The 27,972-nt window shown below is 40.2% G+C and overlaps 1 protein-coding gene across 3 annotated transcripts; it reads right to left on the reverse strand.

Annotated features, from left to right (window-relative positions):
* Positions 1–1,758: 1,758 nt before the first annotated feature.
* Positions 1,759–27,873, reverse strand: IL16 (interleukin 16). 3 transcript variants are annotated; one of them, XM_058033451.1, is made up of 20 exons: positions 27,547–27,873; positions 19,808–19,944; positions 19,028–19,136; positions 17,429–17,522; positions 16,836–16,978; positions 15,002–15,112; positions 14,502–14,616; positions 14,227–14,300; positions 13,920–14,133; positions 12,758–12,875; positions 11,484–11,616; positions 10,657–10,744; positions 9,478–9,956; positions 7,702–7,840; positions 5,388–6,465; positions 4,705–4,888; positions 4,416–4,517; positions 3,483–3,735; positions 2,480–2,605; positions 1,759–2,231 (listed from the first exon to the last, which is right to left on the reverse strand). In XM_058033451.1, exons 1-20 carry the CDS (start codon positions 27,856–27,858, stop codon positions 2,038–2,040), a joined length of 4,203 nt encoding a protein of 1,400 aa, XP_057889434.1. In that variant the 5' UTR covers positions 27,859–27,873; the 3' UTR covers positions 1,759–2,037. The 3 variants fall into 3 exon arrangements, with proteins under 3 accessions (XP_057889434.1, XP_057889432.1, XP_057889433.1); XM_058033449.1 differs by having other exon boundaries at positions 7,702–7,843; positions 19,004–19,136; XM_058033450.1 differs by having other exon boundaries at positions 7,702–7,843; positions 13,920–14,136; positions 19,004–19,136.
* Positions 27,874–27,972: the final 99 nt, after the last annotated feature.

Below are 27,972 nucleotides of genomic sequence, written 5' to 3' on the forward strand. Positions count from 1 at the left end.
TGCCATCAGGGAAGCCAAACAGCTGCTTAGACCTCCAGCATGTCTCTGAATTTAAGGCAAAGAGAGGGAAAAAGCCTTCCCTGATAATGTCCACTACCTAGGGAAGAGGTGTTTTGGTGAGAACACTTACCCTCAAGGCTCTCTGTCCTTGGTTGGTCTTTTTTTCCGATTGCTGCTTTCTATACTTAGGAAGAATGACAAATTCATTGAGAAGAGATGTGGGTCTTGATACTGCGGAGGCTTATATATATTTTTGTAAGTGTACTGAAGTTTTTAGGCAAGAATTATAATATCTTGGCAAGTCTTGCCAGGATTAGCATGAATTTAATTAGCAGAAAGTTCAAGAAGCGCAGCTGTGGTCGCCACTCATTATTCTGCAAGTAATGCATATTATTTTTGCAATAATTTGGCTTTTTATTAGCTATTTATTATTTCTTTTTTATTGCTTTGAGCAATAAAGGTGGTGAAACACTTCATGGAATAACTTAAGAACCCTTTTTCTGAGTGCCCATCACCTTCTACCCAGGAATCAAGAGCTCTTCATATTCAGCCTTCTGCCCTACCAAACTGGAGTTGGAAATGTTTTGGCAAAGACTTTTATGTAGGTACCAATTCAAAAATATATAAGAAAATTTTCCCTCATATTTTTCTCTCATTTTGGTTGCTACCCAACTAATAAATGTTTTGTTTTGAGATAGAGGTTATTTTTTGGGAAAGAGAGCTCATCTGAGTAAGTGTGGGGACAGATGGCTTCTCAAGAATGTTCTTTCAAGGATTAATGTTCAGTTGTCTTGTGAGAAAAGGCCACAGCAAGTTCAATGCCTGGATTTAATTAATAACCTCCTGCCTATTCTCCTTCCCTTTCTCTTAACTGCTGTTTTTGAGGCATTGTTTTAAGTGTATGGAAGACAGCTCCTGAGCTCCTTAACTTCTTCCTGGTGAAATTAGGTAACAGAAAATTCCCATCTCCAGGAAGGTGAGCAGCCAAGGACAATAACCAGGTCAGCCATCTGGCTCAGCTGGGGAGTCACCACTTCCATCCTGCCCTTGCATCTCTCTCTCCCTTTAATGGAGAAGACCAAGTGTGTGCATTAGACCATCTTGCCATAGGTACCTGTGCTGCTGGCAGAATTCCATACAGTGCATATAGGAAGCAGTGTTTGAAGCATGGATTTGTCTCCAAGTTATTTAGCCTTTCCAGAGTAAACAGTTCAGAAATACTTGGATTCACAATTAGTCCTGCTGCTACTTTCCCTTGCAAAATTAACACAGACATTTAAAAGAAAAAAGTGTTGTTACAAGGTAAGATTTTGTTCTGAATGGCCTTGTTATTCTCCTGCTGTAGTCCTCTTGAGACCTCTGGCCAGAGGAAGGTTATGAAAACTTTGACTACATTACCCTCAGCTTCCTGCCTCCCCCTTGGAATACCATGAGAACTCCTTTCCACCCTGTGTTTGCCTGCTGCAGTTGAGATGGCTCTGTCAGCTGCTAGTGGAAAGTCACTTTTACAGGTTTTGGCTGTCCTGAATATTCTATGTTTTTTATAGGAAAGCTGGAATTTTCTAGGGGATGTTTTGACACACAATTGCAACCCCTTTCTCTGCCCTACCCATTCTCTAAGTGTTTAGTCGTAGGCTCAGACACATTTCTTGTTGCTGGGAAGGTAAGGTAGGGAACAGGACTTGGAGAGTAGCACTGAAAATTCAGCACAGGATCTGCTTCGGATACTCATTGAGTTAATAGCTTAAAACAGGAGAGTACTATAGCTGTGAAGGATTTTATTACAACCACTGTATTATTAACAAAGCCATTATTTTATAATTATACACTTTGTAACATCTGTTTCTGAAGGTTGAAATAAGAATCATGCCCGTTTCCTGCACGTTTTAGCTAATCCCAGACAGCTTTCTCTGTAACTGGCAGTAAGCTCCAATGTACTCCTCGTGGGTGCTTTCTGAGTATCTTGCTGAGGCAGCCAAGTGCCTGCAAGTAATAAAATCCTTTGTTTGAATATTGGCAGTAGTCTAATCCCTCCTCTTACAAAGTTTTGGATGACTTGCTGGTAACAGAGCTGTGATTCTTCCTCTTGATGATGGCTGTGATGGGCCCATCAGGTAATGCCTTGATTGCATTCCACGCCTCAAAACGAGTGAGTCCTTGCATGGCAATTGTGTGCACTTGCAGAAGCTCATCCCCAGGCTGAACAGGGCTGCTCTGCTCCAGTGCAGTCCCTGGGGACAGAAAATGAATTCCCTTTAATTCTTTCTGTGGAGGAAACTTTAATGGATCTTTCACTTACTAGTGAGTGGATCACCAGCATGTTTGCTAAAAACCACCTGGTCCCAGCAGGCAACAAATTATTGGTAGTGAACAATATAATGCTGCATTTGAGAAAATAACATTTCCACAGTTATAAATCAGCTGTCAGTTATGAACCCCACAAGGCTGCCTGAGTTGGGAACATGGTAAGTGTGTTTACCTTTAAATATCCTGTTGATGATGATGGGTTTATCTCCCTGAATAGAGCCTTTCCCTCCTTCCAGACTGAATCCTAAACCAGCAGATGTTTTTTCTAGAGTTACAGTGCAGATTGTATCCCCAGTGGCTGGAAACAAATGGAAAGTTACCACATGGACAGCACACAGTCTAAAAAGCTCAAACATCTGTTACAAGAAATTAACTTTTGGATTCTTTGCAAAGGTCCTATAAACTGCCAAATGAAAGAGAAAACTGAAGCTTTTAGTTTCTCATTATGTCATTTTAAGGCCCTATGGGAAGCTGGAGAAAGAAAGTTATGTTTGAATTAATGGGAGAATGGAAATTTGAGATATTTACTAGAATTATAAAAATCTGTTAAATGAACCAAATCTAAGGGAAATATTTGACTTAATATTAGTTAGGAAGTTATTGACTACCAGGCTGCTAATTTGCAGTATGGAAATAAAGCTACAGATCTCCAGTTCATGCTGTAGAAAAGAAAAACCAAAACCAAATCAAAACAAAACTATTCTGAAAGTGAAATATTCTGCAAAACTCTGACCTTGCTGTGTTTCAGATGTAGCCACCTGCCATGTCAAACAATAGCATATTGTTTGTTCAAACTGAAATTCTCTTTCATGGAGAACAAGTCTTGTAACAATATTAGAATAAAGAATCGCTGTTCTCTGAGTTGTCATTATACCTTCAATTAGATGGTGTGCTACAATAGCCATCTTTGTACATCTCCAGAAATCCACATAGAGAATCATGCTTGGGTTGTTTTAGGACTTCTTTTATTTTAGAAATCCATTAATTCTTTGCCTTTTCAGTAAAGTTATTTCAAATATTTCAATGTATATTTCAGAATGCTTTATTAGTTGTGCTGTCTTTAATCATGTTTCACAGATTTATACAGCCACTGCTGTTTTTATGAACACCTGGATTTCAGGTGATGAGTAAACACTTATCAAGTGGGGGCTGCAAGATAATGCCTCTAAACTTACCAGACTCTTGTGAGGCATCACTTGCTACGGATGATGTACTAGAGCTGATTGAAACATTGAGATTTGTTTCTCCATCTTTGGGTTTTCTGGTGACAACAACAGCTTGTCTGGCTTGCCGGGCCTGCCGCATGATTGCTGAGGCGTCGCTGTGAGTTGCACCTTTCAGACACTTCCCATTAATGGAGAGCACTTCATCTCCTTTCTGAATGGTTCCTTCCTGACAGGCCAGGCCATTGGGAAATACTTTGTGAACCTATTGAAGAGCCCAGTCACCACACACACACACACACAAGGGAAAAGAGGACATCACTAAATCCCTTAGTTAACACTATACCATGTGCTTTTTTCATTCTTTGCCAGGAATAAGTTGCTTCTATTACATTTCAGGATGGAGGACGAATAAATTTGCACTGAGAAGCTTTCCTGTGCACATCCCTCCTCAAGCAGCCAGGGGAGCAGTGTGGCCCTGGTACCAGATGGCTAAAACTGTGTTACCCATGCTATGTACCTTGCATATTCTACTTCCTGACCCTCTTGCTGCTCGTGAGAGGAAGGAGGTGTGAGACTTATCTCTAACTTCCAGACCCCTGATGTGTTTTACCCACCTCATTTTTCCAGACCATCCTGCATGGTCTTCTATAAGCATGTGAGTAAGGTGTTGGTTATTTCCTGCTGGGGGCTGTGTGTTCTGCCTCAGCTTTCAGAGCTGCTGGAGAGGAGGTGCCCAAGGCAACAGGACACTGCTACCAGACGCCTGGAGAGGCAGCTCTGTGCAGAAGGAACCTGTTTTCACTCACTATGGTCCTTCCAACCCTATCAATACAGCTGCCTGCTTTGATTATCTAAAAGCTAAAACCTGTAGTAGAAAACCAGTAAGGTATGTATTTTTAGATAGAGCATTGTTTTGAGAGTAATTTTTAAGATGCTACTTACTGTAATCACTTTGTTTTCTAGATCAATGCCCCCTGCCACGCTGAATCCAAGCCCAGTATCTTCTTCTTTATGCAAAACTGTAACATGAATATCATCAAGTTCCTAGGTAGAGAAAGAAATAAAGTCAAGAACTTCCCAGAAGATATGTCACAATGATTAGAAAGTCTGTTGTGCATTTTTTAATGAGACTTAGTGGCATAAGCATAATATTAAGTTGCAAAGTTAACCAGACACATTAATTCTACAGCTTTCTGAAAATCATGCATGAAAAAAGAAAAGGCAAGTTTACCTTTAAGGTTTCTTCATCTAGGGCTTTAACTTCCTCTATAAGCTTTGCCAGCTCCTCAGGGGAAAGCAGAGAGATGACTGACTGCCCCAGCACAGCGGATGCTTGAGGTGAGCCCTGTTCCTGTTTGTCTTCCTCCTTCCCTTTGTCTGCCAGGCTCACTGTGTATTCTCTCAGCTCTGAGAGGCTATCCCATTGTGACAAGAGCAAAAAAGAAACATTGAGCTGTGAGAGAACATACCCACTAAAGCAAAAGGCAATTTTGGAGCAGTCATCTTTTCATCTTATTAGCATGTAATTCAGGTGGTAACTCCTACAACTATTATAAATACAGGCAAATGGAAATTAATTGTGTTCACTTAAAGGAAGTACAATCCATTGCATAAAAGAATGAGAAAAATTTCATGGCCTCAGGCAAATGCACTTAATCTGCCTTACTGTGGAGATACTAGAAATAATGCTCCTTAAATAGGAGGATGTTTGACATGTCCATGTATGGATATAATACAAATCAAAAACAAGATTAACAGTCATGAGTCATTTAACCTTCGTGCTCTAAAAAGTTCTTAACTAAGTCTGTGCTTTACTTCTGTGTGCTGCTACCTTAGAACTTTAATCTGTCAGTGAATCAGTGCAGCTACTCATCAGGGCTGACCTGTAAATCTGTTTTAAATATGGCATCTTACTTTAGGGAAAAGCCAGTGTCCAGCTGATGGTTCTCACTCGCCGCTGAGGTGGAAGGCCCATCCTCCTCCATGGAGGACTGAGACACTGTGTCCAGAGTTTCCCATGCACTGTTTCCAGAAGAGGCTGAGGACTGAGGAAGGCAAAGCAATGATTTCATTAAAGCAGATGACACTTGGCTGCTGATGGAATAGATTTTGCTACACTTCTCATCAAATGGCTTCATTATCTCACAAGCCTGGGCAGCAGTGAGAGGGAAGCTCCGTGACCTCAGGCTGTGCGCTTTCGCTACTGATACAAGATGGGAGTTTACAGCCCCTGCAGTGAGGAGACTTGATGAACTTTCAGTGCTGCCATTGCTGCTTTTCTCTGAGCTGCTTTTCTCTGGTCTGTCAATGCTCTCCCTGCGAGAGGAAGATCTATCCAGGCTCTTTGTAGCCACAGGCGGCTGCTGGTGGCTGTTTTCACAGTGTGGGTGGAAGGGTTGGTTTGAACAGGCTGGAGATGCCTCTGCTGCAGGGCGAGAAGGTTCTTTCTGCACCGATGGTTTTAGGCTCAGCCTTCGGGGGGTTTTTTCAGGTGACTGTGGAGCACTCAAGGATTCAAATGAGCTTATTCTTTGTTTTATTGATGATCCTCCAGGAGACACACGTGAGAAGCTGGATTGCTGTTTTTTGCTGGAAACACTGTCATGATTGGGAGGACTTTGATCTGCCTGTGGTTTTAGATCTGAATTTGCTTTCCTCAATCCTTTCAGACTTTGGCGGAACCAGGTGGGCTTTGGTGCAACAGGAGGACCCTTCTTCACACTGTCATTTTCATCTGATTTTAGCACTTTGGAACCCTCTGGTTCTGATTTCTTCAGAACTGTCTCTGAGCTGCTTCGATTTTGGTTCTCCTTTTTTTTGTCTATGCCAGGTTGCAGATCTAAGTGGACGTTGTTTTCACTCATGGTAGGATTAAATAAGCTTTTTATGCAGTCAGAAATTTTAACCCAGGGGTCTTCTGTTGTATCAAGACTATAATCTACCCGTGCTTGTCTTTTAAGTACAGGCCTTTGTATTGATGAAAGTGGATTCCCTGTAATAAAAAGACATGGATTATAAACAACCATCTATCTACTTCTCGCTGCATCATTATTAATTCATTAACCTTGAATTTCATTCAAATCGCTGATAAATTTTTTTGAAGTTCCTAAAAAATTTAAACATTTAAAAATTCATAATTCTTGATCCATAAGTTCTGAATCCAGACACTGAAGTTAACCGAAAAACAAGGCTCTTGCACGCTTAAATATGAGATTGTTTTTTTAGAGGGTTTACAAATACTGAAATTCTGGGGTGCTGAAATCTTGATACAGGATGTAACAGCTAAAATAGAAAGTTAAAATTGCAATGTTTTTTTGTAGCCCAGAGAAAAAGCTGGTGTTACAGTAGATTCTTTTAAAAAAACATTTATTTCTTACATTTATAAGTATATCCTATTCTAAAAAGGCTATCATAGGAAGATCTTCTATATTTATGCTTCCTCAAATTTCCTCAGGCATTTCCAGTTGATTTTTCTGATAAGTAAAAACTTGATTCTAATATGGGAATATTTTTTACTTCAGAAAGCAATTAAGCATTTTAATGTTAGACATGGTGGAGCTGAATGGCAGCAAAGTTCTGTTTGTGCATCTGCACAGGTACTGTTTTCTGCTCCAATGTGAACTATTTTTAAGGTAACATTTTTATTTTTTTTAATTATCTGAGCCATAACTTATAAAATTACATAAGCCTATATGTTGTAAGAGACCTCTTGAGATTGTCTGTTCCCTTAACATTAAGTTTCCTTAATTCTAACTAGCACAGCAGAAAAGTAACTTATCCGTGGTTTGTACCTTTGCAACACTAGAGTCTTGAAATTGTGCATAAAAATATCCTTTAGAAATGCTAAGACTGAGCTTTAATGTGAAATGTTCAGAATAACTAAGCAGTTTCATCTGAAGCAATACAGAAATACTGTACCTGTCCATTAACATTTTTTACAATAAATCATCTCTTATGCTGCTTTTGATCTAGATTATCTTTTTACAAAGATTAATAGTTTTTAAAAATTACAATAAATCATCTCTTATGCTGATTTTTATCTGCTTTCCTTTTCTTTACAGAGATTAATCAATAATTTGAAATTTCATCTGTTCATCCCAAAATTTAGAGATAAGGTTTGAAGACTATATTTAAAGAGAAAGTGAAGTCAGCTCAATACCCATTTTGGAATCCAAACTAAATACTATCTATTTAGCTGGGGGAAACAAGTTAATTGAATTAAACATACCTATTTTTTCTTTTCTTTCTTGATCTCTGCCCCCTGTAGCAGCAGCTGTGTGCTCCTTATCACTTGCAGTAGGAGAAGTGGTGAAGACACTGTGGGTCACATGGGTTTGATGTCCCTCTAGCATTGCTTCTCCAACTTCCTGCTGAACAAACAGGAAAGAGAAGTGTGTCAGAATGCAATTATGCAAACCACACTATATATTAATCTGAAAAAATATATGCATCTGCAAAAAAAAACTAGAAACCCTATTTAAAATTGTGGTATGCAGGCCTCAGACTGAGTAATACAAAATTTGTGGGGGATAAGGGTTAAAAAAAAATTTAAAGCACTAATAAAACCTTTTTTTAATGATCTGAAATACATTCTGACCAGAAACTTTCTGTCTTGGGTATATACAGATACAAAGACAATCTTAACAGAGGAAGTTGTCTTCCTGAACAGATCTTGATTTTTCATGGATTTTATTGATTTTAAGATTTAGGTTTTTCTCACCTAGAATGACTAAGTACGAAGAGTAAGAAGTTGCAGGGAGTGGTAAGTTCAACAAGTACTTATTGCCCTTAATTTTACTTCTGAAAGTTGATTTTCTAGCAGTGATTTCTACTTAGGGGATGCTAAAAATGACCTTACCTAAGAAGCTTAACTCAAGTTTTCTTAGATATTAACATTATATGTGGACTTCAGTTTGCTCTGTATAATTTTGTATTGATCTTTGCAGCTTGGGAACTGGTTAGGGGGGGCAGTTTGTGGTTTTTGTGTTTGGTTTGGTTATTTGTTGTTTTGTTTTGGTTTTTTTCTGTGATTTTTTTTGTATTTTTCCTTTGCATTGCATTGAAAGCAGTTCATTTCTACTCCCATATTACTAAACCTGAAGAAAAGAAGTTTCAGTTTTAAACAAACCACAATTTTGTTTCAACATGCAGATCTCACAATCCTTCACGCTCATGCAAAAGTGAAACACACTCTGTTGCCCTAGATAAGAGAGGGAACTGAAATTTAGTAATATACAAATGTACACTGTTTTTAAATACTGTAGCTCATCAACAAAGATGTGTGTTAAATGGTTTTATTTAATACCTCCTGGTTTCAAGAAATGTATCTGAGCCCAAGATTCCCTGCTGCACATAATATTAGTGCTTTCTTCCAATAAAAATCCACTACTGAAACAATGAAATTATTGTTTTCTGACTACTTCCATAAATGATATGACTCTGTGACACAGGTAGTTGTGGTGAGCCACACCAAGCTGGCATCAGAGGCTGTGTAAACCCCTCCAGGCCCAGCCTAGGGCATAACCCTGGCAGCAGAGCATGCTTGATTAACACCAATGGCACATGCTTGTGAGGAGAAGCAGGGACTCAGATTCATTCTTGCAGCTGCTCTCACTGGGATTTTAACTCAGATACCTTAGTATGGAAGATTTTCTGCAGACAATTCTCTGCCTTCTGACCTTATTTTGAACATAACATTTTGTGATATACTGGCTTCACTAAGATACCTTATTTTCAAAACAGAAGAGCCTCATCTTCTTCCCCCAGTTCTCACATATATATATATATTTTCTCTTTCTTTCCTACTCTTCTTATTGCTGCCATGCAAAGACACTTTGCTTTCTCTTTCTTTCCTACTCTTCTTCTCGCTGCCATGCAAAGACACTTTGCTTTCTCTTTCTTTCCTACTCTTCTTCTTGCTCCCATGCAAAGTCACTTTGCCTTCCTCCTTCCCCTGCCTCACAAATACTCGGACACAAGAAAAATGTTGTAAATTTTACTTTACCTGAACACTCTCAGAAGGTGATGCAGCCACTTCTGATACAAGCTTTTCTTTTCTGTCTCCATTACCCTGGTCATCACACGTGCAGTCTTGCTTGAAGTATTTCCTTGGTGGAGGTTTGGGCTTTGATGATTTAGGTTTTCTAACGAGGATCTCTGATGACTTCTTAGTGTTTTGCAAGGCTCGACCGCCTTCACTACAGGTGGGAGGGGAATTTCTCCCTGAATTACTGGCAGGGAATGAGTAGAGCAGTCCAGGCTGCTGGGTGATCGGTACATCTACACTGTGTACTCTTGCTGTCAGGTCTGTGAGCTGGTGCGCAGCAGCAGCAGGGGCACAGGAGGCCCTGGGGGTGCAGCTGCTGTCGCTGCTGGAGCGGGTCATGAGCCGCTGAGCCCTGCGGCTGCAGCAGCCCGTGCTCCTGTCTGTGTGCTTCTCACAGGGCTGCCTCCCGTGCCAGCTCAGCTCCAGCCTCTTGGCACCTGCACCAGGAACATGGACAAATGTCTGCTCAGTACAGGCAGAGTGCTTGCTTCTGATTCAGCTGATGAAATCTGCCCCTAAATATCATCCTTGGTGGAAGCAAAGGAGTGATTTATGCAATGAAGGCTTGTAGGGTCAAGAGTCAACAGCCAAGTTCCTGAACAACCAAATAATATTCTCCTTATATATAGATATGTCAGCACTATCATTTTACTGATGATGACTGTTTCCTGTTGGTTCTTTAGAAGACACTCAAAGCAGTATCATTACTGGGAGACGTTATACCTGAGCTGGGCAAATAGCTCAAGCCATGACTGCATTTCCTCACAAAAAAAGGAATTAACAAGGTTTACCCCTAGGGCATCACCTTCATAGTTCTTTGTTGTCATAGTTCTGTCACCTACAGACAGTGGTTTGAAGCTCTAAGCAGGGCTTGTGAATTAGAGAGGAGAAGCAACTGTGAGAGTAAGTTTGCACAAGAAATTTTTGTTGGTAATCAGACAGACTTGGTCTGTTCTCATCACTCTGGTAACGTATCATGGAGACGTGTTAGGAGGGCTGTCCTGTAAGGTTTCCTCCTCTTTCTTTCTGCTTTGGGTCACTTGACTGTTTTCAAGGATTCTAATACAGTGTGTACTCATCCTTGACATCTTTTAAGTCAAAATTACCATATCTCAGTGAATGCATTTATTCCCTTACCTTCAGTACTCCATTGATGTCTCTCCTTTCCAAATCTGTTGCTTTCCACAGCTTGTGCAACAGCTTCTTTTAGCTGTTGTTCAGACACCTAGGAAATATAATGCCATTTTACTCTCATGAGGTGAGTTAATTGCACACCATTATATTTGCATATATCCCAGTATATATGAAGCATATCTATAGATATGCTCTTTTTAGTGGCTGTTTAGGTAAAATGGGACCTTTCAAAGGTGAATGTTCTTTTGCAGATTTCACTAGAAGTGGAGTCCTGGATTTACCAGTATAAGGTAACTCAATACAGCATAGTTAATGTAACAATTTAAACTTAATAATAATTTCTACAGTATTTGGTGCTAGGAAGGATTTTGTTGAAAAATCTTGCAGGAATAAAATATTTTACTTCAATATTAATTTAATTATAAATATTGGCAGGGCAAGACCTAAATTTTAATTACTGAAAGGTAGTGTATAAACATTTATTTCATTTTGGGGAGGCATGTTCCCTCTTTCAAATTATTTACTTATTATTGTAAATTCTTTCTTACATAAGAATTATGTTTTGGGTTATTCCTTAAATGTTATTTCTTTAGTTTCCTTATTCACTGCATAGAACCTCATGTAAGACTGTCACCAGTGATCTTCAAATCTTAAATGATTTTACTTAAGAGAGTGCATATCTCAGATTTTTTTTGTGTGGAGTGATGGTCATAAAGAGATAAGCATCTTTGTAGTCAACATTTTTCCACCTGTGTTAGATCAGCATTTCCTCCCTCTTAGTTCTCAATACGTGCTATATTGAAATTCAGAAAGAATACAGACTGTGCTACCTGTGGTTCAGGGTGTCTGCTAACAATGATTTGTACTGCACCAGGATCACAATGGCTCAGCACAGCATAAACTTCATTAAGGGTTGTATTTTGTACTGAAGTTTCATTAATTTCAAGAATTTCATCTCCACACCTAGAGAGATATTAAAAAAAAAAAGAGAATGTGAACAAAGATTTTTCTCCTGACCTCATCTTACTCATGTGAAAATATATAAAAAGCAAATTCATAAGATCTACCTAATTAATTTTCTACAGATTAAATCTGTCTTTCTGTCCTGTTACAGAAAATGGAATGGGAATGAGTTGGATGTCAAGGGGTTTTGATCTGCCATGTTGCATGCAACCTCTGAGCTTTCTGCATGTTCAGCTCTGCACATGGTGTTCTTTCTGCTGTCCGCAGCTCAGCTGTGGCTTCCACCTACACCTTCCTTTCCAGTTAACACTTCACTTCTCATGTCTTTATTTTATGTCAGTGCTATTTAAGGTCAGAAACGATGTTATCTTCCTGCTACATAGGTGAATAACCAGTTAAAAGAAAAATTCCAATGACAAACTATCAAAATCTGCTAAACTGGATCTTTATTGATGAAATCAAAATTTGGCTCATATGGAAACTGAGATTGCCTTGCTCTGCTCTAGTTCTCGCACACATTAGGAGCCTGACTGGAGGCACTGATTTGCATCATACAAATATTCAAATCATTTAGGACTACAGTTCTTTCATCTAAAGCATTAGAGAGGAGGATTACAGAACACCCAAACTTAAATCAAAAATACTTCACTGAAACTGCTGTGGTCAGTTCCATTCTCAATATGTTCAACACTACTAGTTGATCAAAAATCTCTGAAAGTGAATTTCTACACTCTCACTAAAGCTCATTTCAGCAAATCTGTTTTTCTATTGGGCAAGAAGTGATAGAATTTGAGGAGCTAGTATCAGGAAAAAAATCGAGCGCTCAAACAAGCCAAGTTCTGTGGTGTGTTTAGGTATTTCCAAATACTTTCTCATTTGGAGATCTCCTCCAGTAGTTTGTCTAATACCTTCAAAGTTAGCACAGCTTAGACAAGAGGAAGAGATTTCACTGGGTTGCTGTATTTCTGGAAATCCCACATATCCTGAAGACATGCTCCAACCATGAGAATAGCACATATGCCCTAAACCCCAAATTCCCAGAAATCAGTATTTCTTCCTGCTCAAATAGGTCAAAAGCAAACTCATAAAACAGATCAATGAGAGATTTGTAGCATAAGACAGCCAGCCTTTCTCATCCTACCTGAGTCTCCCATCCATATGTGCCACTGAGCCTGGCGAGAGGGTGTGAATAAAGATCCCTGAAATACACTGGAAGTAAGGGATGCTACATAACCCAATTCCAAGGCCAACACCTGGCTCTGAAAGAATCAATAATAATTGGAAAAACTCCATAAGAAACAGTCAAAAAAAACTATTGAAGAACCTTCTTAAAAATTAATTAAATTTAATTATTTTTTCTGCATGAACCAGAAGCAAAGGCTCGTGCTCATGAGTGTTGCACATTCAGTATTTGTTGCTGCTTCCACTGCATTTTTCTATACCTTTCTATTGTTTTATTGCGGGGTTGTTATGGGGGCTTTTGTCCCCCTCAGGATTAAAGTGTAACAGACACAATAGAATACAGTTTTGTTTTGCAAAATATCTGTCAGATAGAAGAATTCAAATGACTTTACAAGGAGACAGAATAGAAAAAAAATTAGGAGCTAAAATTAACAGGGAAGAAAAGCTAAAATTAAGGATATATGGCTACTGTTAGCTATGTAATTTCAGTCTTCTTTCTGTTTTATATAATACAGCTGAAGACATCTGTGAGTTTACCCTCTTGCTCTGGACAGTCACTGATGTCAGATCCCATCCTGTGTGTTTGGTAAGTCACTGGTACCTCATAGAGGCTTTGCTTTGTTTGTTGCTCTGATGTTCCCATATTTAAAAGTTTATTTCATTGTGCCAGTAGTTGTTTATAAAAAGAAGATGATGACAGTTGGAGAGGAGGTGAAAGAATTACAAGAAGATGTAGATACTTATTTTATTTGGTTTTAAGCCTTTTCAAGAGTGAAATTAACTGCTTGCATAATTATGGGTAAAAGTTGCACAGTCTGCTTAATAAGAGGCATTTCTTGGCAAGAGCTTTACTCTTTCAAGTGAAGGATATGAATGTGACTCTAATGCTTGAGAGCAAAAACTCCTCAATGATTGGCTCTTGAGGACAGATGGTGCTCAAAATCCTGTTGTTGATAGATACTTGTTAGCACTGACAGGTACCAAGATCTAATTTAGTGTATTAAAAAAACTTATTTCAGGAAAAGGATCAGGTTTGTGAGGAAAGACAGTCACCGAGCAAATGAACAGTGGTTTGTCAGTCAGTGCTTTGTTGGCAGTGCTCAGTTAATGTCAGCACTCACCTTTGTTTAGGGTAACTTCCATTATGACCCTGTCATTGGGCTTTGTAGGATTTAAGGAGAATGCTCCATTTTCTGAGCTGAAAGAGCTGTTTTCCTTGGTTATGCATGTACTGGAGCTCAGTGACTGACACAGGAGGGGTGACTGACAGCTGGAAGCAGAATGAGGTGTGCTGAAGCTTGTCCTGACTGTCAGTGTCAGAAGACCCTTTTTGGCCTGCTGGAAAGAACAGACAGTGAGTGAATGGGTTGAGCTCACATGCACATTGTGTCTAAAACCAGAGGTTGTTCTGGAGGGAGAATACATAACCTTAAATTTCTGCAAAGCATCATAATGTGTTAATCCATGCATGGATTCTCCATTCAGTTCCAGGATTTCATCACCTGTTTCAAAAGAGAAAATTTATATTATTATTACTGTATTGTGCAATAAGTTACATGATAAAATACATGCACTCCAAAAGACTCTTGCAAATGCAAAAATGGTTGCAGGTGTAAAAGTCACTTAGGGCTCATTTCAGCTTCAATCTGTCTTTCAGTCATTTTTTGGGAAGTGGGAAAAGGGAGAGAAGATGTATTTCCCACCTTCTTGTAGCCTCCCATCAGCAGCAGCAGCTCCACCAGGAAAGATGGTTTTGACATAGATGCCTATTGGTCCATAAATGCTGTCTTTACCACCAACGATACTGAAGCCCAAACCCTAATTTATGAAAGGAAAAGTGTGTGAGAACCCATGTTCTGTTCTCATAATAGTTCATTTGCAGTCTCTTCTGCATTACCTACATGGGCAGTCTTGTCAGTGGGGTAGTATAACACATGAAAAAATAGTGGGTTTTTTCTGCTGCCTGTAGTAAGTGTAAATGGGAATTTCAGCAGAATCCTCTCATGTTTTGCTTTTTGTTTGTTCCAATCAATTAATCCACATTGAATGCACATAGCAAGGAGTCTAAATGATTTTTTAAATGTTTTCTTGGATATGAACTGGCGGCCCAAAAGTAGCAACCTGCAGTCACTTCTCTGCACATTGCAGATCACATTTGTGACATGAAGTAAAACTCACAGTAAATCAACAGAGCCAGTCTTACCTTCCCTTGTCCTTTCATCAATACAATGTTTGAAATCACTGAAGCCTGTGAGCCACAGGATGTGTGCACAAGTTGTGCTGTACTTAGGGATCTGGATGGCCTTGAAATTGCCTGTGAACATTAAAAAAACAACAAAACCAACAGTTTTCTTTTATGCATAAGTAGTAATTCTTGAACATACATTGCAGCAACTTGTTAATTTATAATTTTCTTCCTTGTAACTGATTGTACTAAAAAAAAATCCTTGCAATTTTCATAATCTATTTGTTATTCAGAAAATCTCTGCTCACTGAATTTGTCCTGTAGGGACTAAATTGGAGAAAAATTGGGATGTTGGTCCTTGAAGTGGTGAAATGGTGTAGAAAGATATATTTGTGCTCTGGCTTGAGTCCCCAAGCCAAAACCTATTTGTGGTCATTAGGGAATATAAACAAGTAGTATAGTTTTTGCCTTCAAGAACTGAACTAGAATCAAGACATTCAAAATCTTTCCTTCATCTTGTGGCTAAAAACTTTATCTTGGCACATACCAAACCTGTTTTCAGCATTTTCCCCAAAATATGAATTTCTGCTGGATTTCCTAAATTCAGCCTCTGAGATTTGTCCCATTTTAATAAACTTTTAATTAAATATTTAGTGAAATATTTAATGAAAACCTCCTATTTCAACATGGAATTGGGTATACAAGATAATTTAAGCACTGGCAGAAGTCATTACCCAAAACTAGCTATGCATGAAATTCAGCAGGGTCAGGGTTAATTGCACTTATTACATATCTGAGAGAGTTCAACACTCTTTTTTTCTCTTTTTTTAAGTGAAACTAGCAGGGATTGAAGAGTGAAAAATCAGCCAAAATTATGGCTTCTGCATATGTGAGAATCTCAATTTTGACATGAAAACTGGCTTATGTATTCCACATGGGATTTGGAATGGGACTAAGAAGTGAACAGGTATGTAACACCAAAACCACACTCTCCAGAATGCATTCCTCTGTCTGACCAGGGTGACTGTTTATTCTGGTATGAGTCTTCTGAACCTGAAACAGGAAATTTTCAAATTTCCTTTGTTTCTGTGTGAGAAGGTGTATTTTTTATTTCTGTTTGTGGTGGGTAGCAATACCCAAAACCAGGATGCTGCCAAGGAGCCTCTTCAAATGGGCAGCCATGCAGGAGCTTTGAGGAGAAGGAAAGCCAGTGAATCCCTGAGGACCTGTCTGTGCACTCAGGCATGGTTTGGTTGGGTTTGTGCTCTGGTTTGCAACCTCCTTATTCCTGTTAAACCCTTGGGTCCCTCAGGGTTGGTGATGGGCCAGGAGAAGGCAGCGAGCAGCAGGGAGGGAGGTGGGAGATGAGTGTGAGGAGCTTTGCCTCCATCTCCTTCTCCACGTCTGAGTCTGGGGACCATAAATACTTGAAACATTTCCCAACATGTCATGGATCAGTTGGCATCTATCTGGAGAGCACCTGAGCCAGTCTCCAGCCTCCTTTAACAGGTGTTTAAATCTGTCTCTTTTAGTGAGAGCCATGGTCAGTCCATACCCACTTGTGGCCATGGCTGGGCCAGTGGGGCACTGGGGCTCAGAGTGGGGTGGTGTAAACCACCCTTGGGAATTTAGCCACACCAAAGAACCTGCTGGGCAGTGGGAAGGAGAACATGGAGAAATGGCACGGAGCCAACCGAGGAGATGTTGGGGGCAGAAAGCAGAGGAGGCAGAGTGACCATCGCCCTGGCAGGGCCTGCAGGACAGAGGGATCTGGCAGGATGCGCCATGGTCGTGCAGAGAGCCCTGTTGGGGACAGCACCGTGTGTTCCTCGGGTGTCTCTGTGGCACTCACCGGGGCTCTCCCTGCAGGGCAGTCCAGCTGCTGTGACAGCGATTTTCGGCCAGCGTGGAGGCCGTGGGGCGGGCGCTCCCTGAGGGGCCCAGCTCTGCGTGGCGCCGGGCCCTCCACAGCCCCGGCCCAGAGCGGGCTCGCACCTGAGGGTGGGCAGAGAGCCCAGTTACTGCACAAGGCTTGGACAAACAGCACAGGCATGTTAGGCAAATGTTACCCAGAAATGGTTTTCCCTCTGTAAATCTCGTTGAGAAGGCACCGATGTTTTCAGTTGTCACTTTGGCGACAGTAATTAGTGTTAAATATGGTAAAAAGCATGCATTCCCTACCAAAAATGTGTTGGCCTGTTTAGAATACACGATTAAAAAAAGCCCCAAACCATAAAATGCAAACCTTATGCACCAAACTGGGATGCAGGATGTTGTGAATACAGTAGCTGATGATTTTATGCATCAGCAATTCTTAGCTAAGGATCCCAGAATAAATTTGGATAACATTCAACATTTCTTTTAGCACCGTAGTACCATCACACAATGGGGTGATCTGCACCCCTTGAGTATTGCAAGAAAACAGATTATTGCTCTGCAACTTACTGGTGGAGTTACTGCGAGTCCGCTGGCATGCAGCCTTACCGTGCAGAAAACCATTCTGTATTTCCAAAGGCCTGTCCTTACGTGTTGGCGCTTCCTAAAACAAACAAAACAAAGAAAAACCCAACAAACAAAAGCCATGGCTATGCAAGAAACTTCCAAAGTGATCTATTCTTAAAAACCAAATTTCTTCTAATTTGGCTTGCACAGATTTCAGCCTGAATCTAAAAAAAACATGGAGCAAAATTCATTATTTGAAATAAATAGGAGTATAAAGGGGAATGAGGCTGAAATTTTGCTATAAAAATTATTATAACAAAATAATAAGATAGAAATAGGTTCAGGTCCTTAGACAAAATGAACAGAAAATTAATTGAGCATGCCCAGTTGGTCCAGACAGATTGATGGATGGGTAAGATATAGCCATGTTTATCTAAATTCTGGAGGTAGCTGATACTTTTCAGGTACTTAAGCACCTTAGGGAGGTGTTACATTTAAGAGGAAAAATTCTTAATCCCATTTTATGCAATGGTGGATGGGCGTCTAACTTCTGATTCAGATGGATGTTTTTTAGTAAAAGTGCAATCTGAGCATTCAAAAACCTCCAAGGACTAAGTTTAACAGCTTTCAAAAAAATCAGTAGCTTCCAGTTGGAATCGCCTGTTGCTTTTGAAAATGTGGCCCCTAATTCTAGCATTTAAAAACTTGTAGATTAAACATTCAGCTCTCTAAATGCAGGTTTTTAGAGCTGTTGGAAAATAAGTACATGATCACATCTGAATGACAGTTGATTTTAGGAATAATTTCTGGGTGGTTCCTGTAAGTTCTGATTCTGTTTCTGTGACACAATTATTTTGATCCTGAGGGAATCCCAGTTAAAGGAAGAAAATTATTAAATACAGACACTATATGGAAACTGATATAAATAAAACAAAATGCCAAATTTTTGCTCAGTGTTATTCTGCAGGAGCTGAGACAGGAGCAGTGTCAGAGCACGTTCAGGAGTTCTGTTTGGCGATACAAGGCCTATGGAATGCTAATTTTCCTCTTGGACAGCAGGTGGGGGTATTGCCAAGTAGCAAAATCCTACTCGGGCTTTTCCCTTAGGGAACTCCTCAGAATTAGAAACATGGAGAAGATCCTCAAAGATGAATTTTGGAAATTATTTTGCAGTGTTTCTCTTGCCAAGCTAGCTAGCTTGAAAATTCTTTGCTATTAAGTATGGATGCTAGATTCACAGAACTATTTGTTACAGGGCCTGCTCTCTGGCTTCTCTGGGATTTATGGATCTTCCCTTAAATCCATTTCTCCCTTTCTTCTAAATGGAAAATTAACATTGGCAAGCTGTGTGTTTCTAAAAGAAGGGTTTGAACAGCCCTTGCTAGAGTTTCCCAGAGCCTTGGCCTCCCCACAGCCTCTGTTTATCTGGGAAAAAACTGTGCTGAAAATCACCAGAGTCTGACCACAAGAGGTTTTGGGTTTTGTCATGAAAGGCAAAACCATCTTCAAATGTCTGATGAGCAAATTCCCTCCCCTCTAAAGTAAATGTCCCATCACCCCACAGTTGCTCATGCTTACTTTGTGAGCCATCATGATGTTCACCAGCCGTGTTGGTGGGGGAATGAGAGACTCAGCCTCCTTTCTGGGCAGGTCTTTCAGTGATTGTGCATTTAGTGCTAACAGTTCATCCCTTGGGCTCAGGCAACCATCCCTTAAAGGAAAAAAAGAATAATTTGTATATTATTTGACGCAGAATAGTATACCCCTGTTCCATGTGCTACCTGTCTCACTGTCTGAGGAGTCAGCTGCAGTTCTGCCTCTGCCTTGACCTGGGCTGCCATGAGGTACCCGGGCATGTGATACTCCCATCCCCTGCTAGGATTTTTCCCAGTTGCTGCTCTCTTTTGCCTAGTCCTGGTGATCACTGGCTGCCTGGTGATCACACAGCTGACATTCAGGCAAGACATTCCTCCCTTCTCTCTGTCTTGCGCTGAAAAATTGATCAAAGACTACATTTCCTTCCTGTCGGGAACCTTGACTCACATTGCTTTCCAGTGTCCTTGTGGGACTGATGCCAGCCTACACTGCCCTTTAACAAGGAATCACCATTTGAATACCTGATGTTATGTACACTCTCTCTTCTTCCAGGTTTTATTTCTTGGTGTAATTGAGCAGCATAGATCACTGAGTGGTCACAGTTCTATTTTTCTACAATCTTGACCTGTGTCTCCAACTGGAAGCAATGTAAGGAAAGATTCCCAGACATCATTTCTTTTCTCTGAAACTGAGCTCAAGGCATAGCTTGTCACAAAAAGCTGGTTGTGCAAACTCTGTGCAAACAAATGTCTCTGTAATAACTTGCTAACTCCACATGTACTTTACCTGTTTGCTGGGCCCTCAGCAGGCACATGGCTGCCTGTTAACCCTTTCCAGAAAGATGCACATCTCGGGCTCCTGGAGAGCTTCATTCCCAAGCTGCTGTTCCCTGATGTTGAGCACAGCCTGCAGATACAGCTGTCCTGATCCAGAAGATGAGAATTTGCATGAGCAAAAATGTACTCAAACTGTTAAAAGTTACTTACACTTATTCTGAACCTTTTTAAGAAAGGCTTAGAACCAGGTTGCCTCCCAGGAGAACAGGAGCCTTTAACACTGTCCATTTGAGAAAAAACAGTGGTGTTATAGAGTCAGTGTTTTACAGAAGTTATTTTCCTTAGGACTTCAGTGGCTTCTGGCTACAAGAGGGAAGAATTACAATATAGTGTCCCTTTGCATGAGGGGAAGAGAACAAATAACAGACTTTTCATAGTAACTGGGTAGACTTTGCCTATGCTAACTATTGTAAGAATAGACAGGGAGGAAAATAAACTCATGCCAGAAAATTAAATGCTCTGGAAAACAGAAGAGGTCTGAATGGAAAATAAGTAAAATAAGTGTATACAAAACACTAGATGCTCCACCCCTGCTGCTGACTTGTTAAGTGGGGGCAGGGGACCAGAGAGGTCTGCAGCAGTGGAAAATTTTTTGTCCACTCCAGACTAGTTGAAATTGCTGTAGTCTGCATTGCATCTGGAGGACTAATTGTAAGCATATCTTTAATGCAGTTATGAATCATTAACACAGGGCCATTCAGAAGGAGTAGTGCTTTGAGACATATATGGAAAACAAAGAATGGAGCAACTGAGCACATGAAGCACAACACATTTGACTAGGAACTACACTCCTGTGGCACAAATGTGAACACCTAAAAATTTTAAAGAGACAAGGAAAGCTGGAAAGTTAGCACACAATTTATTTTTCATTTGCTTAGTATTTCTCCTGATTGAAGAGAATCATTCATTTCTCCCTTATTCTGCTCCCAGCTGAACCCACCTCCTCTGCCCTCGCCAGCCTCTCCATACTCCACAAAGTGAAGAGGGCTCTCAGTGTATCCTGGATCCAGGCTTGTTCCCAAGAGATTTGTGTGACTGAGGTATAGATTTCTGAAGGGGAGGCAAATTTCATACGTTAGGACAGGCCACAAAACATAACAGTGGTCAACTGTCTGTGTTGCTCCCAGGGCCCCTGGTCAAGGTACATAAACTATTTCCAGTAATCTGTAGTCCTCTGAGAGCACAAGGAAAGCTGTGTAGCCACTTTCACCATCAGTAGGGCTTCATTTCCTCCCTAGGCAGAGCTCATCCAGCCCTGAGGATGAGAATCATTGTGCTGCTTCACCAAAAATCAATAGGTATTGCATCATTCCTAACTGACAGCAAACACAAAATGCAAATTACAGCAATGTCAATAAAGGTTATTATCTTTCAGGCTGACTGCCGAAGCCTGGCTCCCATTCTGAAACCTGCCAGAGTGAATCTAAGGCTGTGAATGAATGAAATATTTAACTTGGGCCCTGGGCTGAGTTCAGTAGGTAATGGATAAGGGCTACACTTGTATTGACTGACTCGTTAACTCTGTGGGTTTGCTTGCATTCCAGATTGTCTGCCTTTGATGAGGAGTGTCTGAATTTCACGAAGCCTTTTTTGTTCCTGAAGAATTTTTCTGGTGAGTAATATGTTGGTAAGGATATAAGCATGGACAGAGTTCTATCTTAAACCAGTTGGCTTGAACTGTAATATTAGTTTTGGAGCTTTTATATTTACTTTTCACCCAAGATAAATATCTTGGGAAATGCTTACTTGAAATCAGGATTACATTATGTTCTTTTTTTTTCATGATCTTATGGCAGTTCTTTGAAGTCTTCGGCATGGTAACAAAATAAAGATTAACATTCTGATGCCTTAAAATTTGAGATCTTGAGTAGCAAAAAATGTGAGTTCCTTTTCTGTTTGTTTGCACTGTCCTTTATTTCAGGCATGATTATGACATTAGAGGTCAGATTCTTCATACATGGAGCATCCACTGAAACTCAGGTTTTTCAATAAGATGATGTGCTAGTTGTAAAACATGAGAGATGTAAGATAGATATTAAAGGCAGGAAATTATTTTGCCATTTGGCTGAGTATTTCTGAGATGTCAGCTGCTTGTGGACTGGGGCTGTTGTGAAAGAATAAAGGTATTTAAAACTCAGTGTTTAAGAAAGTAATTTTCTTCCTTTTTCCTGTATTCATAATTCAAGTTTGGACTTGCCAGCTTCTCTTCTTAGGAATCCCTACTCTTGTGAAATGCTCCCTTGAAAGATACACATATCTTCTCACAGACACCTGTCAGACACACACAGACAACTTTGCACAGCTGTTCTCCACACTTCATTTTATTGATTTTCATAGGCCTTTTCAGACTGTTCCCAGCTCATCTCTGATAAAAGCTGAGTCTGCCTTTCCTATAGCTTGTTCACATTAAATAGCTACTGTGTTCATCATGTTTATAAATATCCTCCTAATTAATTGTCCAAAAGTGTTGTGTCTCTGCCCAGTTTCACAGGACATCACAGAGAGCAGTGGGTTTGGCTCTGAGGTTTTTCATTGCAACACTGTGAAAGTCTTTTGGGGAAGAGATTGTATTCTGTACAATGGGACATGTGCCAGGCTGGAAATTCTGGGTTTTATTGGGACATCCATATGAAACATCACCAAATATAAACTGATATGAAGATTTTTCCAAGAACTGTGAGTTGCATGCACTTAGTCACCAGGAAAGTAGAGGTTAAATCCCTTGTACACAGCAGAAAAATCCTGGGAACAATTTTTGTTTAGATTTGTAGTCATATTACCCAGTTGGGATATATTTCAAATTAGCTCTGTGTCTTAATCATTGCTGCAATTCATTTAGGTGAATTACTTAAAAAAATAAGTTTTTATTGGTCTATGGACATGTGGCAAATATCTGTATGTTGTCAACATCTGTATTTTTTGGGTCCTGGATATAGATCATGATATTCATATCCAAGTTATTGCAACATGACAGAAAATTAATAAAAGCTGTTCTTCAGAAAAATAAATGTTTGACCAATTCTTGTGCGCACAGTCAATTTGCTTTGGGTTTAGTTCTTTAATATTTTTTCCTGTCTCTGATTATTTTATGCATAGAGATACTACTGATGGTTCCAAGAGTAAAGACAGTATTTATTTTTACATCCTTTTCCTTTTTAAAGGATCCTTTTATTTGTTCTGTTTGTTTTGAAGGGGGATTTGTTGGTCTGAATACAGTGAGTACTGAAAATTTGCTAAAAGAAGGTTGTCAGATTTGAGGTGGGGGAAGGTGGATCCTGGTCAGCCTTGTCTCTTCATTATTAGAATATATATTTAAACATATATTTTTCTGCCAGTGAATAAACTCTCTGCTTTTTCTTACCAGCATGTCAGGACTCTGAGGAAACTTTTATCTGCATTGTATGTTCCACTCAAAGCAAAATTTGTATTTAAACTGAGTCTGCTTGACTGAAAGATAAAAAGTAAAGGACTTTAAGAGCCTTCTGGAACGTTACACAGGTGAGAATAGATTAACTTTTCTTGTGTTTTTTCTGGAAAAATAATTGGTACATCCAGGCCAACTCTCTCTTCCTGTTACCATTTTTTGTCATCCAAAATGTGAAGCTTCTGAGAATGTTTTTTATCTGCCATTTAAAAGATTCTTTTTTCCTTCATGCTTTCATTAGACATTTCTAACCCAGAGTCCCATCTCAAAACATCTAATTCCAGATGTTGTTTAGAAATAAGGGTAACCATGGCATCTGTGGAAAACTGAAAAACTTTTGTGCACTCTTAAAGTAAGACACAGTAGTTAGATTGTCTGAATTGAAATGTTATACAAGGCTAGTTCAAGTAAGGTCTTGGACTCAGTTAACCAAGTGCATGACAATGAGCTAATTGACTACTGGTTTAAAAAAAAAGGAAAAAATAAAAGGAAAAATATATCTAACAGCAGGACAATAATTTATTAAAATATTTAGCTTTTCTGGTCTTTCACAGTCTTATGACTGTGAAATGGCTGGGATTTCTGAGACAATATGATCTTTGGAGACTTTCTTCAAGGAGAATTTTTTTTCTGCCTCAGTTCTGACAGAAAGGGCCAGAGTCTCTCCGGCATAAACTCACTCCACTGGCTCTGACGTATCCTAGCCCAATGCCTTGGTCTTTTAAAAGTATTTATAGAAGGTGTAATTCATTTTCCCAGCAGCATATTCCCTTTGAAACCAGTAAAATGGCAGAAGCTGGAAAGCCAGGATGATGCAGGGAGCAGGGCATGAGATCAAGCCGTCCCTTTGACAATTCAGCACAGCAGATGTTACAGAAGAACCTTTTCCCCTGCCATCTGCCATTTGGTGTGTTTTCCTGGGAGCCTTTGCTGGCCTGCATTTTGCACCACATGCTGCATTAATGGAACAGCTCCTCTCCCAGCTTGCTCTGAGGATGACCTGGTGATGGGCACCAAAAGCAAGAAGGCTGGGCAGACAGAAAGAGAGAAGTGTGAAAACTGAATAAATACATAAATATCTAAATAAATGCAGTCTCTTCTCCTGGCTTTGGTTTTCCATTCTGCCTGTGGGCTTGTGTTTGAAACATTACAATCTGTTGCCATAGCACTTGTCCTGGTACCAAAGGGCCAGCTAACTGGTGTTTGCATCAAGGCAAGTTAATAAAATTATATTCTGCTGATGACCAAAGGAGAAAAATTACCTTTTGCTTTTTCCCTTTTTCAAGCAGAGAGTCAGGGACTAAAGGAAAAAAGGGATGCAGAAGTTTCTAGAACTAAGTAAAGCCATGCAGTCAGGTCAGCTCAGTTCCCGTATTTATTTAATCAGAATTCAACCCTTTTCTATTCTAGTTTATTCTAGATGATATTTCAGCCCTGCTACCAGCCCCACTGGTAGCTCTCAGTGCTTCCTGGGTTTTAGGGAGTGTTGGGAAGATGTAATGGAATGCTTCTTGGAGTAGTCGAAGTGCTTCTTGCAGCAGCTCTCACACTCAGCAAAGCCTGCTGTTCTCTGAAGGAGCTGATATCATCTATTCCTGCCCAGTTCTCCAACAACTGGAGTGATTTCACTCTGAGCAGGCAAAGACATCTTCCACAGTATTTGCTGTGTCCATGCTCAGGGTATCAGATACTGCTTACCATTTCTTTGGTTTCTTTTCTTTCAGGCCTTGTGAAAATTGCTGATTTTGTGAGAAGCAAACTGTAAAGGAGATCTGCTTGTTTATACATAGACCAGCTGGCAGTCCAACACACCATACCATACCAGATCAAGCACTATTCATCTCAGAAAGTGTCTGAACAAGTGACACCAGGGTAACCCCTGGGCCTCTAGACACAGCAAGTAATAGTCAATATAAGTGAATGGTGGGCCACAGAAGCCAAATGAATTAAAAGACAGTTCATCTGCTCTCATTGCTGACAGAATATTAGAGGAGGAATAAATAATCTATTATTTAGTCTTGCAACACTGATTTGCTAATAATTTATTGCTTATGGTGTATCCCATGCAGTCAGCAGAGTATGGCTCAGAGAGGCACTTATGGTGAAAAAAAGGAATTTGCATTTTGAATACTGATGTTACAGGTTCCCCTTACTCTGGAGAAGAAATACACAGGGAGCATTAAATCATGCAGCACTTTTAGGCATTCTTCTCTCCTTCCTTGTGACAGCAATATTAAGTTGTTCAGTTCTGTGGGAGTTATTAACACCTTCAGAGTCACGCTTAGGGCTGGAGGTGCGGGAAAGGAGAAGAATAATGGAATATCCTCAAAAACACCACAGAAAGAATGGAATCAATTTTCTTGAACAAAGACAAGGATTCTTCAGCTCTGAGTCACACATCATGAATTTCTGAAGTGTCACATTTAGATGGAGGAGAGAGAATTACACTGGGACATGAAAAAATGCCTGTTTGACTTCTTAAAGAGAGAAGGCTTAAGCTTTGTAAGACATGTGGTACAGAAGATTGTTCTGACAGGCTTGTGCTGTATGGAAGGTAGAGATCACTGCTTTCATACTCCAGGGGAAAGCCTCAGAGGCACAGGACAGAGTTGTTGTGGCTGTTACCAATGTTCATCCTACTTAGCAAGCCAAGATAAGACTTCAGAATCACTCATTGATCCGTGACTCTGAAAGGTATGGAAGATTAGCAAGTAGCATTTGAAGAGGTTTAGATTGCTATGAGAGCTCTGGAGTGGGAATTTAATGGTACTCATACCCTACAGCAGCACTAAGCAACCCCAATGCTGCTGTGAGGGACTGAGCTGCTGACTAATTTATGTCAGCATCTGACACATGCTCTTCAGTGACACTGATGCTTCAGCCTAAGAGTGGATTTATATCCTTAGCAATTCTATTTTTTATGTGAAAAGGCATTGTGGGACTTACTCTGTTCCTCAGATCCCTGTTTTAGCTGTTTGCCAGCTATAAAAGCAAACAACCTAAACTTCCAGTCTGAGATAAGATACTGAGGAGTTGCATGTGGATATGGATCACAGCAGTAATTGGAGCCCTCACACTTGAGAGATGTGCAAGGAAATAGACTGTGGCAGCTGACACAAACCTGAGTGCTTCAGCTTTTGAAAAGAAAAGATGGGGAGTGCACAGAGGCCAGCTCCTTCACTCAGAGACATCAGCAGGGTGCATAAGGACTGTTTCCAAAAAGGAGGAGTTGGCATGGTTTTGCAGGGGACTGAGTGAGTTTTGGGACTTGGGTCTTGTTTGCTGTCAGAATGCAATAGCAAGTTGGTTTGGTTTTGTCTTCCTGCAGGGACTTTGTCAAGAGTGGAAACACCTTGATTCATCCTGCTGTAGTCTTTGTGATGCTGGGCATGCTGTGGTCATCATCAAGGGTAAGGGGAGATTCTGATTTTCAGTACCACTTGTGCCACTGTGTGTTTAGACATAGATGTCTAATTTTAGCCAACATATATTTTATTTTATATAAAATAAAATAGAATGTACAAGGACAACTATTTAGGTGAAAGAATCAGTTCTTTCAGGTAAGCATGTATCTGCACAGATAAGAGGCATAAGGTAATAAAGGAGATGCCAGGATGACACTTGCAGTGAGGTCCCTTTTACACATCACAGCAACAGGTAGAAAGAAAGTGGAAAAATTAGGCTATCCTACTGAAAGAACTTTCTAAAGCCATCTAAAATATATTACTCAGACTGAAAGGTTGTTCAGATTGTTTGGGTTCACATAGCTGATTAAAGAATAGCATTGTAATATGAGGCTCTTAGACTTTTCACATCTCTAGGAAATGTGACATCTCTGGTGGTTTTAGACCCATCACTACCTTCTCCCTGAATAAGAGGGAAAGAGCATCTGCCTACTGAATCTCCTGTGTCTGACACAGTATTAATACAATTCATGCTTGCCTGGCTTGTGAGATATCATGGTATCACACTACAAGAGCACTTTGCTACAGTGACAGGTTTATATTTTGAGCTGAAGAGTCTCTTGTCTGAACACTGACAGTGGCCTAGAGGCACTGATTTCAGCAGGCTGTGCATCAGCAGAGTGCAACAGCACAGCAGGGAAGCCAGTATATTTTCATGCCTTTTATGCAGAGCAGGAACACTGCAGGTTCATAGGCTCTGAAAAAGCCAAGTAGAGCCCTAAGTTCCTGAGAAATAGTAATTAATCCATTTAGGAACTACTGCAGTGGGAAGCATTACAATACCCAGCACCAGTTGCCTACCTTGGTGAGGAACTTTCTTCTCGTGTTGTTGCAGTTCTCGTTTGCTGCAGCTTTGGACTGGAGGATGCTGGTGACCACACGTGGAGGATCAGGTGGGCTGTCCTCTGCCTCTGCTGTGTATGGCAGCTGAGTTCTGGGACAGCAGTTAAAATCCTCTTGACCCCAGCTGGTAGAGCTCTCCAATGGATCAGGGTATTTCTCATCGGGGCTCGACCCGTCATCGCTGGTTTTGGCATTGCAGAGTATGAGGGATCTTGAAATGGAGCGAAACTTTCTTGACTTCCTGTTCCCAGCACTGTTCTTTTGATCCATCTTCAGAGAGCTGCTGCTCTTTTTCCTATCATTCTCCCATTTATGTGGCATGATACTTTCAGTAGTTTTCTCTGCTTCTGTGGTGCTAAATATCCTCCAGGAAAGGAAATATAA

The sequence above is a fragment of the Melospiza georgiana genome, chromosome 13 (assembly GCF_028018845.1).
Source record: "Melospiza georgiana isolate bMelGeo1 chromosome 13, bMelGeo1.pri, whole genome shotgun sequence".
In the NCBI taxonomy this organism is placed as follows: domain Eukaryota; kingdom Metazoa; phylum Chordata; class Aves; order Passeriformes; family Passerellidae; genus Melospiza; species Melospiza georgiana.

Excerpts from the sequence above, each read along its gene's own strand:
- IL16 (XM_058033450.1), bottom strand. The coding sequence starts at position 27,858 with ATGGATCAAAAGAACAGTGCTGGGAACAGGAAGTCAAGAAAGTTTCGC. Across the intron at positions 15,113-16,835 it reads GCCCTGCAGGGAGAGCCCCG|GCAATTTCAAGGCCATCCAG; the intron begins GTGAGTGCCACA and ends TAATGTTCACAG. Across the intron at positions 10,745-11,483 it reads GCAGACACCCTGAACCACAG|GTGTCTGAACAACAGCTAAA; the intron begins GTAGCACAGTCT and ends TATATTTCCTAG.